General features: G+C 36.1%; 6 protein-coding genes across 6 annotated transcripts; 1 reads left to right on the forward strand and 5 right to left on the reverse strand.

The window, feature by feature from the left end:
• Window positions 1-161: 161 nt before the first annotated feature.
• On the reverse strand, window positions 162-2075 carry C9374_013175 (uncharacterized protein; the record flags this gene model as incomplete). The annotated part of the gene is made up of 1 exon (XM_044689022.1): window positions 162-2075. One exon carries the CDS (start codon window positions 2073-2075, stop codon window positions 162-164), a length of 1914 nt encoding a protein of 637 aa, XP_044541986.1.
• A 196-nt stretch (window positions 2076-2271) lies between these two features.
• Window positions 2272-3906, reverse strand: C9374_013176 (uncharacterized protein; the record flags this gene model as incomplete). Its single annotated transcript, XM_044689023.1, has 1 exon — window positions 2272-3906. One exon carries the CDS (start codon window positions 3904-3906, stop codon window positions 2272-2274), a length of 1635 nt encoding a protein of 544 aa, XP_044541987.1.
• Window positions 3907-4031: 125 nt separating this feature from the next.
• Window positions 4032-7012, reverse strand: C9374_013177 (uncharacterized protein; the record flags this gene model as incomplete). The annotated part of the gene is made up of 4 exons (XM_044689024.1): window positions 4032-4880; window positions 4953-5314; window positions 5427-6184; window positions 6342-7012. 4 exons carry the CDS (start codon window positions 7010-7012, stop codon window positions 4032-4034), a joined length of 2640 nt encoding a protein of 879 aa, XP_044541988.1.
• A 380-nt stretch (window positions 7013-7392) lies between these two features.
• Window positions 7393-8562, forward strand: C9374_013178 (uncharacterized protein; the record flags this gene model as incomplete). The annotated part of the gene is made up of 2 exons (XM_044689026.1): window positions 7393-7489; window positions 7655-8562. 2 exons carry the CDS (start codon window positions 7393-7395, stop codon window positions 8560-8562), a joined length of 1005 nt encoding a protein of 334 aa, XP_044541989.1.
• Window positions 8563-9172: 610 nt separating this feature from the next.
• On the reverse strand, window positions 9173-10322 carry C9374_013179 (uncharacterized protein; the record flags this gene model as incomplete). Its single annotated transcript, XM_044689027.1, has 4 exons — window positions 9173-9533; window positions 9714-9767; window positions 9844-9953; window positions 10242-10322. The coding sequence occupies 4 exons, from the start codon at window positions 10320-10322 to the stop codon at window positions 9173-9175; spliced, it is 606 nt and encodes a 201-aa protein (XP_044541990.1).
• Window positions 10323-10662: 340 nt separating this feature from the next.
• On the reverse strand, window positions 10663-11910 carry C9374_013180 (uncharacterized protein; the record flags this gene model as incomplete). Its single annotated transcript, XM_044689028.1, has 1 exon — window positions 10663-11910. The coding sequence occupies one exon, from the start codon at window positions 11908-11910 to the stop codon at window positions 10663-10665; it is 1248 nt and encodes a 415-aa protein (XP_044541991.1).
• Window positions 11911-12841: the final 931 nt, after the last annotated feature.

Raw genomic sequence — 12841 nt, forward strand, 5'->3', positions numbered from 1 at the left:
TTTTGATTACTGCCACTGGAGAACACGTTTTTGGTCTGCCACTTGTCAGTTAAAACATTACAAAAAACACAATAGGAAATTGAACAGAAATAATTCATGTCAACTATTTGACTGTTTTTAGTTTGTTTGAAAGTCCAATATTAATCTCTTCATCTGTGCCCTTAAAAGTGATCATATTCTTCCCACTTGGAGTACCGTTCGAAATACTGTCCCGATGACGGCTGACTGCAATTAATGAGAGAATAAACATCAAAAAAGAATGCAAGATCAAGTGCTGGAAGAAATCGGTGATTCACACAGCAACACAAATCCGCTACAGAGGCCACCCAAGACGGAAAACCACATGATCTTAGAGCGGTTCCAATAGATTTGTTAACCTTATAGCAGCAACATGAAGTCATGCACCAACAACAACAAATACCGTAACAGTTACATGGACTTAAATAAGGCACAGCACAACATTTTTCAACACAGCACTTGTCCAAGGTACCAATTCCTGCAGTAACATGAAATAATCGCTTATCACTTGGTCGAGTGTGAGTCATGTTGGAGACGCTCATGTGCGGATACATGGGAAGAGTGAATATATTGTGTTTCATTTTGGCAGTGGTTCGATCAAATTCTAGAGTTTGAAATGTAAATGTCAATACTTGATCGTTCTCTGTACATGTTCGCTCGATTTGTATTGCATCATCTTTGCCAATTCCAAATTGTGTGAAATACTTCTCTCGCCACTCGTCAGATATTAAAAGTTCGGAATGATAAATGTGTTGAAGGGCTAGACGAACAAATGGTATTCTCTCTTTGTCGTTCATGGTATCGAAAGAGATTAAATTAAAATATTCAATCATGGCAAGCGGGCCAATTGCTTTTTTTTCATAATTACTGTTCTTGATAGGTGGTAAAGCAATTTTCTTATTCATAACCTGTCTTCGATATCTGCAAATAATATTGTGGTGAAGAGTGAAATATTTGTAGATTTTTGGAATGTCGTCAACTTGTTTCAGGAGTCCATTAAGGTAATTCATTTCCGAGTGGCCATAGACTGATTTCAAAGGAATTTCATACTTTTCCATAATCGGTATTAATCGAAAATAAAAGAAGACATATAGACAAATTTTTGGTATGTTGCTGAGCTTGGCCTCTACAGAAGAGTCATCTTCCCAAAGGTTTAGCTTTCGAAAGCTAAATTTTTGGCCCCAATCTTCAATTACATGTCCAAGTCGTAGGTCAATAATGTATGGATCCATTATTTTGTAAAACGTATAGTAATAGGTCCTGTTTGTCAAGCGAATAATGGACTCTCTTGGAATTCCTCTCATAGATTCACGTTCTCCAGTGATATTGATGTGCAGAATAAACTTTTTAAATACCCTGAATGGATTCACAGTCATCTTCTTGGTGTTAATAAATGCAGGATATTGATTGCGCCATAGTTTCAACCTGTCCTTGATGGTGACATGCTGTCTCATCAGTTGTTGTCTCTCCTCTTCCGTTGTTGCATAATACTGCATGTTGATCGGCTCCTTTTTCAATTCTTCTCCATTGAGCTGTGAGACGTTTTCATCCTTTGAGTCGTGCTGTGTGGATTCATAAATATTATCCAAGGACACCATAAGAGCTTCCGACTGTTCCCAATCAATAACAACCTCAACTTCATACTCTCCAATTTTTTTGCAATTATGCACTCCAAACAATTCCATGAATTGTTCAAGCAAGATCGAGGGATTCTCTAGCTCTTCTTCGTCGTTATCGATCATACTTTGAGTATCATCCACAGTTCCAAAAGCAACATGCATGTAAACTCTTGGTAAATATAAATTTTCCATCTTCTCATGGATTCTTTTGTATGAATACATCATTGTGATGGTATTTTCTTCATGGGTGGTCATGACTTTACTGTCCAACGTATCCCAACCACCCGACAATATTAGAAATAAATTTCTGCACGAATATTTGAGAGATTCAATTTCGCTTGCTCCTGTACAATAGCTCAACACCAATTCCAACGTATCGGGATCCAAATCATAGAGTTTAGGCCGAGTGAGAGATTGTTCTTGATCGGTACCTAGCATTTTTTTATGAACTCGACAAGAGCACCAATACACTTGATCGATCCTTGGTTGTATTCATGAAGATCATCACTTGAAAGCGTTGAGTACATGAGCTCGCAATAGTACTCTTTTTCTTGAACGCTCTCGAAATCTGGTTGCATTTGTGGTGTCAAAATGTTTCAAACGTTTTTTCAACTCAATTAAAAATTGGTTTTTGTCATTCTTCCCACAATTCTACGGTGACTATTTGGACAGAATCATCCTCTTCGAATTTACATCTCACATTGGCATTATCAATTCGAAAACCATACAACTTGTCATCTCGTCTTTTGCGCATGTAGACTGGTCTTGGATCGCTTTGCAGAACTTGAATAATGGCTTTTTTCATAGAATCTACATTATCATAAAAACGTAGCTTTGGTAACAGCTGTTCGAGTTCTGTTACTGCCTGTTGAGAAAATGAAATTTTGGACTCATCAATTTTTTGCACAAATGTGTCCTCTTGGATCCATTCTGGAACTGTAGTTTCAGTGTTGGGCAAGCTGTCATACCTTGAAATGTATGGCTTAATATCAATGACTGGTGTGCCATCGATAAGATCAGCTCCAGATAAGTACACTAATTTTCCTTCAATTTTGTCAATTTTTGCAACGCTCATTCCAATGCCATTGGGTCTGTGCGGAGATCGAGTGGCATATATTCCTACCTTGCCATTGCCGTTCATTCTTGGAGGTCTAATTTTCACACGGTCGTTGCTTTCCAAAGAGTTTTCATGAAATACAAATATAAGCCAACAGTGACTGAATTTTTCCAAACCATCGAGAGCCATGTCTCCTTGAGGTATAGTAACTTCAAGAATTCCCTTACTTGCATCTACTAAACCAAATTGTCTCGGACATCCATTCTTTGTAGGAAATACGGAGTGAAAGACGCCAATGGATTTCATGTTGAAAGAATAAGTTTTGGTGTGGCTATCATAATTAGAAATGACCTCATTGTGGAGGCTTGACTCAGGATTGGAGCTGATACTGTTGCTGCCAGTTGTCACATTGTCTGTACTGCTCACTGATTCCTTAATTTTAGAAGAAATTGTTTTTCTATTTAACTTTCCAGCATAATGAGACGGTATATATCCCACATAAACTCTGGTCAATTCTTCTTCTTCGCTTGAAAGGGTAGGATTGGCATTAGATGATTCGCTTTCTGTAGAAATAACGTCAGATATTTGACGTTTCACTCCCTTCTTTTTCTGCTGTTGTGAGAGCCACAAAGAAGAAGCCACTACCACCAGACGCCATTCTCCCTTTTCCAATTCTTCAATTGAGAATATTTTCGTTCCCTTATCTAAAATCAGCAACACGTTATCTTTGCTCTCATCGTTATTCACGTGCTCGAGAATAGGTTTGTTTGTATGTTCATGCTTTTGCTGAAGAAATGAAGGTTCTATAGAACTATTTTCTGAATTGGTTGGAATACTTCTATACAGCACACAAGAAGGCTTTTGGATGACATGACTGGGTTCAAGTTCTTTTTCAATGTCTTTTTCAAACTCCGATACATTTTCAATAGTTTGAAATTCGTATTTATTTTCTGTATGCTGATTCGTCATTTCTATTTTGCTCATAGTAGTATTGTTGTTATATTCGTAAATAATTTTGAATAAATTCAAATTTGGAAAATATTGAACAATTTTCATGCCTGATGTCGTGCTACCCGAGAGACTGCCTGACGATGATGATGAACTCCCAGTCATCCCCATGATCCCCATGGATGGCAAGGATGCCGTTGTTAACATCTTATTGGAAGAGTAGGTTCGGAGCAACCGAAAAAACAGCCTTGATGATGACGACATTTTTTTGCCGAACCTTGTTCACTTTTTCCTGACCTGCAGAGATTGGAAATTGCATTCTTGATAGTAAATCAATACCTGAGTTATTTGAGCTTAATTCAATCTTGTACATGATCGCTAAGATTATACTATTTACTTGTGTTGTTCAAATACGAATTCAGATACTTGTGCCTCTTTTTCTCGTATTCCTCTTCGTCGAAATATTCAGAGGTCATGGATTTTCTTTCGTGCGCCAGTTGGTGATTCTTGGAGAGAAGTGCAATCAATTTCAAGTAATTCTTCAATTTGGGTGTCTTGTTCACACTCGTGGTTTCTTGTGTCAGCTGATCCATGGTAATATTGGGATTTTCTCGAATTTTGTGTTCAATCAATAATTCCTTCTTACGTGCTTTCTTTTTTAACATGTCAATAAAAACATTAATAATGGGATCTGAATGATGGGCATCCAATTTTAACAATCCTGCATATGAGTTAAATCCTGGATTGTGAGGTTGATCCATCCGAACATAGTTCAATAAGGCAAATATTACTGTCTTCAAAGTGCTGATAATACCTGCAACGATGAAACCAAATACATAGTTGACAGTAATGAAAAGAACATCGAACACGCTGAAGAGTGCGTTATGAATGAGCCAAGTACCCTTTTTACGAAGGAATACTAATTTCAAAATAATGGCCAACACTACAGTTGTGATTTTTGTTCCCAAAAATGTAAAGATGTTCAAAATGAGAGGTAAATTCTCAACCACAAAGAAGCTCTTAAAGAAGGCCTCAATCATTGGACCTATGGCTTGTCCCAACACTGATAGCATGAAAATAATAAGCCCAATAATGATCAAGACAATATAAATGATGGCAAAATAAACTACAGTGGCAAGGGCAAAGTGAGCCGATTGAAGACCTGGATAATTGGAAGCATTAATGATCGAGTACGACGAAAGGTTGAAAGGTAGCTTGCCTTTTCTGTAACTTTGAATCTAATTTTCAAAATTGTTTGTTCATGCTCGCTCTCCAAGAAAAATCCTCACAAAATATGTGAAATTACTTACATGACGTTTGTAATTGCGTAAAATTAAAATAATAATCACCACAATTACAATAAAGGTCAATATTTCAGCAATAAAAAAATTAACCTCAATCAAATCTACCACTCGCATCAGAGCACTTGAGACACCTGTTTGACAGGTATCAAATTTTTCAAAGTCAATAATTTGTGGAAAGCAAAACAATAACACGCTAATAATGAAGAGAATATTAAATGCAGAATAGCCAACATGGAGAGACAAGGCAGCAAAGGTTGTCAAAATTAAAACCACAATTAGTACGGAAGAGGAGAGTCCAATAATTAATCGTGATGGGAAAAAGAAAGAAGAAAAACCTCCTTTCATGCTTTGTAGCTTCTTTTTGATCCCTATTATTATGATTCGTTGTGCAATTCATGGATGAGTGTGAATTGATGGTTAAAGGATGGAGAGGCAATGATTGTCTATTATAATTGTTCTTTTTAAATAACTTCAACTTACTAATCCTCAAAGCACTCAAAGAGTAACGAATTTTCATCCAATACACGACAAAGAATTTCACAATTAATTTCTTGTCGCTTTCTCTCCAATATGCTTCAATTTTCTCATTAATTTCATTTTCAATATCATCAACTTCTAAACTTGTGGAGAGGGATGAACGAGTAGCTGTCAACGACGACGAATAAGAACCACTCTCGGAAAAGAAGTGTTTTCTGTTTCTCTGTCTCTTGGTATTTGAAAATAAGTTTCTCACATATCCATAAAATCGCTTCAAACGAAGTTCATAAAAAGAGAAATATTGCAAATGTTTTCTGCCTGTGGCATGATGAACTATGGCTGCTATAAAAGGTACAGCCAATAAAAAGATCAATAGAAATGCTAAAATCCATTCTACGACTAAATATGCCTCTACGAAATTAAATTGAGATGTTTGAATATTGTGCTTCATAGTTCGAGCTGATTCATTAAGAAATTGAAAAAATTGACTCTGTGAAGCTAGGATGGCACTGGCATTCATTAATCGAAATTGAGTCTCACCAGGACTAAGGAATGGATAGGGTTTGACATTTGGCACAATATCAAATAGATTTGTCTTGTAACATGAAATACTCCATGCATTGAGAGAAACATCTATGGCAACTGCAATGGCAATGAATATGAGAGCAGGTAATCGTTTCTTGAAATTCAGAGAAGTCACCGAATTTAAAAACGAAACAGACCAAAACATGCCAGACAATGCTAAAACTGTATAAACAGCTCTATGGTTCATTACATGTCAAGTGGTGAAAATTTTCGTCATTGTACGAAATCGAGTTCAATAAAATTTTTTTACGAGCATTCACAGAAAGCAACCATTTTCATCATATGAGTACAACATGTCACAATCATACCACAAATAATATGCCTCACACTTACTTGAACGTACTAAATCCACCAAAAAGCATTTCTCTAAAATCACATTTCAGTATGATTGCATCCATTCTTTCGTCACTGAAAATCAAAAACACTTTTGTCAAATATATTGCTTCAAAATATAATCTCGCAAATAAGGCCCACACTACAAATCTAAAAAACACATTTTCATTTGATAAATCCACCATTCCAATTCGAGGATCACAAGAAATGGCATTTCTCGATTTCACACATTTCGGAAAACAGACACAACACATGTTAAATTTTTCTTTTCGTTTTTTACGTTGCCGAATATAGTCTTTAACTCGATAATCAAGAATTTCATCATCGTCTATGAATTGTCGATCGTGTCCGATCTGCTTTTGATGAAAAGTAATATCATGATGATCCATTTCTTGATATTGTTGATAGGATGACGATGGTTCATAATTATGATCCATGTGGGCAGAAGTATTTTCTGTTGTTGTTGTTGCTGCTGCTGCTGTATAATAGAACGGTTGATGTTTGAACTGACTATTTCCCCGAGTGGTATTTTGTGTTTCTGTGGTGGTGGTATCCGGAAGCATTTGTTGTTGCTGGTTTTGTTGTTGCTGAGAAAGATCAGCCACCAATTTCATCTCTTCTTCTTCCTCAACATGTTGCAACCATGGAGTCAGCTCTGACTCTTTTGGCATCCCGATCGTGTGTTTCAGAGCTCTGGAGGGAACAACGTGCTCAGTTGTGTTTTTTTTTCAAAGTTTTTTTTCGCTTCGAATTTAAATGAATTTGCATTGTACTGGAAAATCAAATCGAAATATTTCATGTAACCTGGAATCTGAAATCGAGTCTCGAGTACGATCTGCAGTTTTGATGTAGCATGCTGAGAGGTTTGAAAATCCTAGTAGTAGTGATGTCAGTATATTTACGGTAAACCCTTTTGTTCGGAGTAACCTTTGATTTCGCGAGTTCACTGATCCCTCATCAACCAAGGGCGTTCTCATTCCCAACCATGAATGCACATGGCTTCTGCCATTGACTCCTTTCATCATCAAAAAGAATACGAAACACGAACCAAATGTTCCTCTTTACAAGTAAATCGACATCACCACAAGAACAACCACCACTTCCATGCCACAAGATTTTACTTCTCGGAACTTTGGAGAGTGGAAAAAGTAGGTTCAGCTCTCATGATGTTCTGTTCATTCTAAATAATATTCGAAAATTTAATTTCCAATGTATGCATTCATAATTACGATCTGTTGTTGATGCATCATCATCATGATTGCTTCATACAACTGATTCCAAAATTTGATCACTCCTCTCATGCAACTGAACAGGTACCATCTTTAAGCAGATTCCTCTCATCTTTGGAGATGGTTTTTCCATGGAAGCGAGGAGGAATGTGAAACCATGGATATTGAGCAGTGTCATTGACAATATGAGAATTCTCATTCAAGGAATGAAAACTCTCAATCTTTTCTTTTCCAACGAAGAGAATATACAACGTGAGAAGAAGATTTTAGAGTTGAACTATTATGAATGTTGGACAATATACGAGGTTTGGAATGACCAATTAGTTCAAGATATTTTCGAATTGTTGAAAGAACCTGCCATTGTTCAAGTTCTTTCAAAAAGAAATGAATTTCAAATTCATGATTCTGCAACTTACTTTTTTGAACATTTAAATCGAATTTCAATGAAGGATTATGTTCCATCTGATGAAGATATGATTCGAGTTAGAATCAAGTCAACTGGTTTTGCCGATCAGAATTTCACGATCAATACTCAATCGTTGTGCTTGATGGATGTGGGAGGAGCAAGAAATGAAAGAAAAAAGTGGCAGTTACATGTCAATGTGTGTGAACATATCATTTATTGTTGCTCATTGAGTGAATTCGATCAACTGTGTTATGAAGACGATAGTACAAATCGAATGAAAGAAAGTTTGTCTGCATTTGAACATGTCCTCACAAATATATTGACACCCACTCAACCACATCATGTGTATTTAGTGTTTACAAAATTGGACATTTTTGAACACAAGATTAAGAATGGATCTCGTTTAGCTGATACTTTTGAGGAATACAAAGGTCCAGAGAAAGATCCAATGGCAGCTTTAGATTTCATCACTGAAATGTATTTAGCAAAAGATGTTCTCAAGAGAGTGAAAGAAGTGTTTTATGTGAACGCTTTGGATTCCAACAACGTCAAACAAACCATTCAACAAATTGCAAAGCATATTTGAAAGTAAATACTGATCAACTTCTGACACTTCTAGGTAACTCTCTGCTTCTGTCGATTAAATTAACTCTCGTAATGCCTTATTTTCAGAAAGCGGTCACGTTTGATTACTAACCCATCACATGCATTGTTGAAAACGTTTCTCGTTTTTCAAATTGAAAAAACAATTTAGATCACCCCAACCATGCAAATCTACATCAAACACCTCTCAGGAAGGACCATCTCCATAGAATGTGATATGAACGATACTATTGGAAGGATCAAAGAAAAAACAAGTTGAAAACATTCCTCCAGCTCAACAACAATTGATATTTGGATCGAAATTTCTTGCTGATGACCAACGGACCCTTTCCGACTACAATATTGTCAAAGTGAATTCCACAATTGGACTCTTGATGGCCATGAAAATGATTTGAATCATGTTCAAGACTATTCACAAGTTTATGGAACTTTTGAACAACCTCATCAATGATTGTGTGAATATTCATATGATCATCAGATGAACCATACTTGTGTGAAAATGAAGAATATTTAATGATCATGTTTTTTAAATATACGAGAGAAATGAACAATGCAACATGTTTCTCAAGAAATAGCTCACTGTTCTTATTAATTTACAAAACCATACATTTACCACTTCCAGAGCTTTGTTTCTTTCCACCCTTCTTTTCTTCTTGTGGTGGTTCCAAAACAACAGCAATACACTTGTTGAAAATATCACGCAATCCATCTTGAGTTCTTGCAGAACATTCTCCAAAATCAGCAGCACCAACATCTTGTTTCATGGATTCTCCTTCCTTAAAGGTAATTGGTTTTTGATCCTTCTCTTCGAGAATTTTGATGAATTCTGGATCGTCACGGAGATCTTTCTTTGTACCAACGAGAACGATGGGTGTGTCTGGACAGTGATGTCTAACTTCTGGAACCCATTTGCTTTTAATGTTTTCCAATGAACTTGGATTGACAATGGAATAACTGTTGAATTTTCAAAATGAAGAATTTGGATTTGATTCGATTTGATTCGATTCGGTTCGATTAGGTTCGATTCGGTTCGGTTCGGTTCGGGTTGGATTCGAAATAAATGTCAACAAATTTGTTGTTGTTGTTATTGTTGAATAATGACGATGGACAATTTTAAATACTAATACTACTTACCAAGCCAAGAATACGTTAGTATCAGGATAGGAAAGAGGTCTCAAACGGTCATAACTGTTTTCCAATGATGATTATTAGACCATCACATGCCACTTGTCAATAAAAGATTCACATGTCAACAAACACTTACTCTTCTTGACCAGCTGTATCCCACAAACCCAATGAGACGTTAATTTCCTTATATTTGACGTTGGCATTGTAGTTATCGAAAACAGTTGGAACGTAATCCTCTGGGAATGTCTATTGTTGTCAAGATGATCAGAATGAATTCAAAAAGTTGAAAAGTTTGTTGTTGTTGTTGTTGCAAAGGATATTTGAGAGTTGTTATTATTATTGTTGATAGTGATTGGAGGGATATCGGGGAAAGACACGAGGATTCGAATCGTTTGGAAGATGATGATGTGAAGGAAAGAGTAGTAAGAACACAAAGTGTCAAAAGTCATCATGCGCAACAAGAAGAATACCATAGATTGAATTCATCATTATCGTCATCAATGATAAACTAATTTCCACATTTTAAACACTTACATTTGATGCAAATGAAATCAACAAACAAGTCTTTCCCACAGCACCGTCACCAACGACTACACATTTAATTGATTCATCCATGATTGTTGTTGTTTTTGTTTATCTAGTGTTGTAAAGGAAAAAGGAAGAAGGAACACAAGAGATATTGAGTTGGAGTGCCCTTGCGAAGTGTGAGCGTTACTTACTCTGTGATGTGTTTGTATTTTTTTGATGGCTGACAGGACGACCATTTTGTTTGTATGTGACAGGTTCGATGGGGTTGTCTTTGGGTTACAAAGGAACACAGTACTTGGTAGAGTTCCTTTTTCAAGACAAAATCATTACCCAGAATTTTTCAATTCGACCGATTATTATTATTAAGGAACTTTTTCAATAATTATTGTTAAACTTATGTACAATAAATTTACAAAGAATTCTCCTCTTACTGCCATTCCAGAACAAAACTAAATGAAAAGTTTTGTTTCAATAATTTGGAGAACTTTTTCGAAATTTCTTGAATGTGTTTCATTCCAATTTGGCACTGTGTCATGTCCAATTCTGTTAAATTTTGAATGAAGGGGGAGAACTGTGAACTCAAGAGTGCTTGAGCTCCTTCATTGCCGAGTGCATTGTTAGAAATGTTGAGAGAAGTGAGTTTGGGAAAGTGATGCAGATTGGTGCAGAGGATTTCCATGCCTTGAGGATCAAGGTTTGTGTTGGATAGGTTGAGTTGTTGTAAATTCTGGAACTGTTCACTTGTGGCAAGTTGAGAAATTCCTTCAAATCCAATAAGGGTGTTTTCTGCAAGATTCAAACATGTTAAATTTTGTAAAAAGAGAGTTTTGGAAAGGATCTCCATTCCTACGGAATTGATGAAATTGAAACTTAAATCTAAATCGGTTAAAGTTGACATGTTCTGAGAGTTTGACAGATGGGTCACTGCTTCATTCAATACCACTGTTGATCCCAGTTTGAGAGTGGTGAGCTTCTTTAAAAAGTCAGAGCAACAAACTAATTTCACACCTTCATCTCCAATACTACATTTTGTGAGATTTAAATATGTCAAGTGTTGAAAATTGGGTGATGCTGTCAAATGGTTCAATGCTCGAAGTCCAATGTTGGTATAGGAAAGGTCTAAAAATGTTAAATGATGCATCACCTTGCTCATTGCTAAATGCTTCATTCCTTCCTCTTCAATGGATGTATTACCACTAACAATCAATGTTTGTAATTGGCCAAATCGCGATGCAATGAATTGCAAGGTAACTGGACCAATTTTGTTTTGACTCAAATCCAATTCTGTCGCTTGATCGAACCATCCTCTTGGAACATTCTCAAACACTTCTTCCATTCCCTCATCTTCCAATTCATTGTTCCTTAAACATAATTTTCTTAATTTTGACCTCTGACATGCATTTCTTTTCTCCACATGACTCGACCACAACAACAATAACTCTTTCCATCCCTCATTATACAGTCCATTCGAGTTCAAATTCAATTCTGTTAAATATTCAAAAAACTCTGCACATTCACCAATAAGTTTCACTCCGTCCATCCCAATAGAATTTCCCTCCAAATTCAATGCTACTAAATTCTTCATGAATGGACTTGTAGAAAGTAACAAAGCCCCTTCACTTCCACAAAAAGTACCACTAAAATTGACATTTGTCAATTGTTCAAGATTGGACATGTTAAGACGGAATGCAAATTCTTTTCATCCATGAAAGAAAATGATTTAGATTGCGAACTGAAATCTAACATTAATGGAATTTGCAAGGCTTGTTGGAACCATTGACGAGAAATTTTCATACACACTCGCAATATAAATTCCGAATCCAAAAATTGCATAATATGAAAAACAATATCATCAATGAATTCAATGGGTTCTCCTTCTTCTCGGAAAGTCCGATCCAAGGATGGATCTATTTCCTCTGATTCATCACCATGATCATTGGATTCATTAAGAGCGAGAAAGCGAAACATTTTTTTTAGATTTTTACTGAAACTTGCTTCGGATCGTGAGGATGAATCATTATTGGATCGCATGTGTTTGTGGGTCTTCTGGCTCTAGTCCTAGGATAGAGAGTCACATGAAAAAGTCGAACGTTGCATTTTTTTCAAAACGTCAGTTGTACTTTCGAATTGGAATGTTGTTGAGAATAGCGTCGTTTTGAGATCGTGCTTCAGGAAGAAAATTAATGGTTTCATATTCTAGTGTACTTCAATTACTCTGTCGTTCCTCTCAACAAAGTCGTTGCAATAAAACACAAAAAAATGAGAAATTCATCATGACAACAAAACCACATTGAAATGATTGAACATTTTTCGATAGCAATGGATTGAGCTTGGCGGAGTGATGCTTGGAGGCTTTCAATGAAAACATAATTTCGGTTTGACAAATTCCGAAAATGTTATGATAAAATGCTCATGAAATAGGCTCTACATTTTAGTTCGGAATCTCTCGGAATCGGAACATGAATTTGATTCCGTAAATAGGAACTAACTAATTTTAGGATAAATAGATAAGCAATGACCATTGGCACTGAACAACAACAACAACATTTCAAAAGAAAAATCCAAACATCTCTAACTGTGGTTTTCTACCAAGCTACAACAACTCT

The sequence above is a fragment of the Naegleria lovaniensis genome, assembly GCF_003324165.1.
Source record: "Naegleria lovaniensis strain ATCC 30569 chromosome Unknown tig067, whole genome shotgun sequence".
In the NCBI taxonomy this organism is placed as follows: Eukaryota; Heterolobosea; class Eutetramitea; order Acrasida; family Naegleriidae; genus Naegleria; species Naegleria lovaniensis.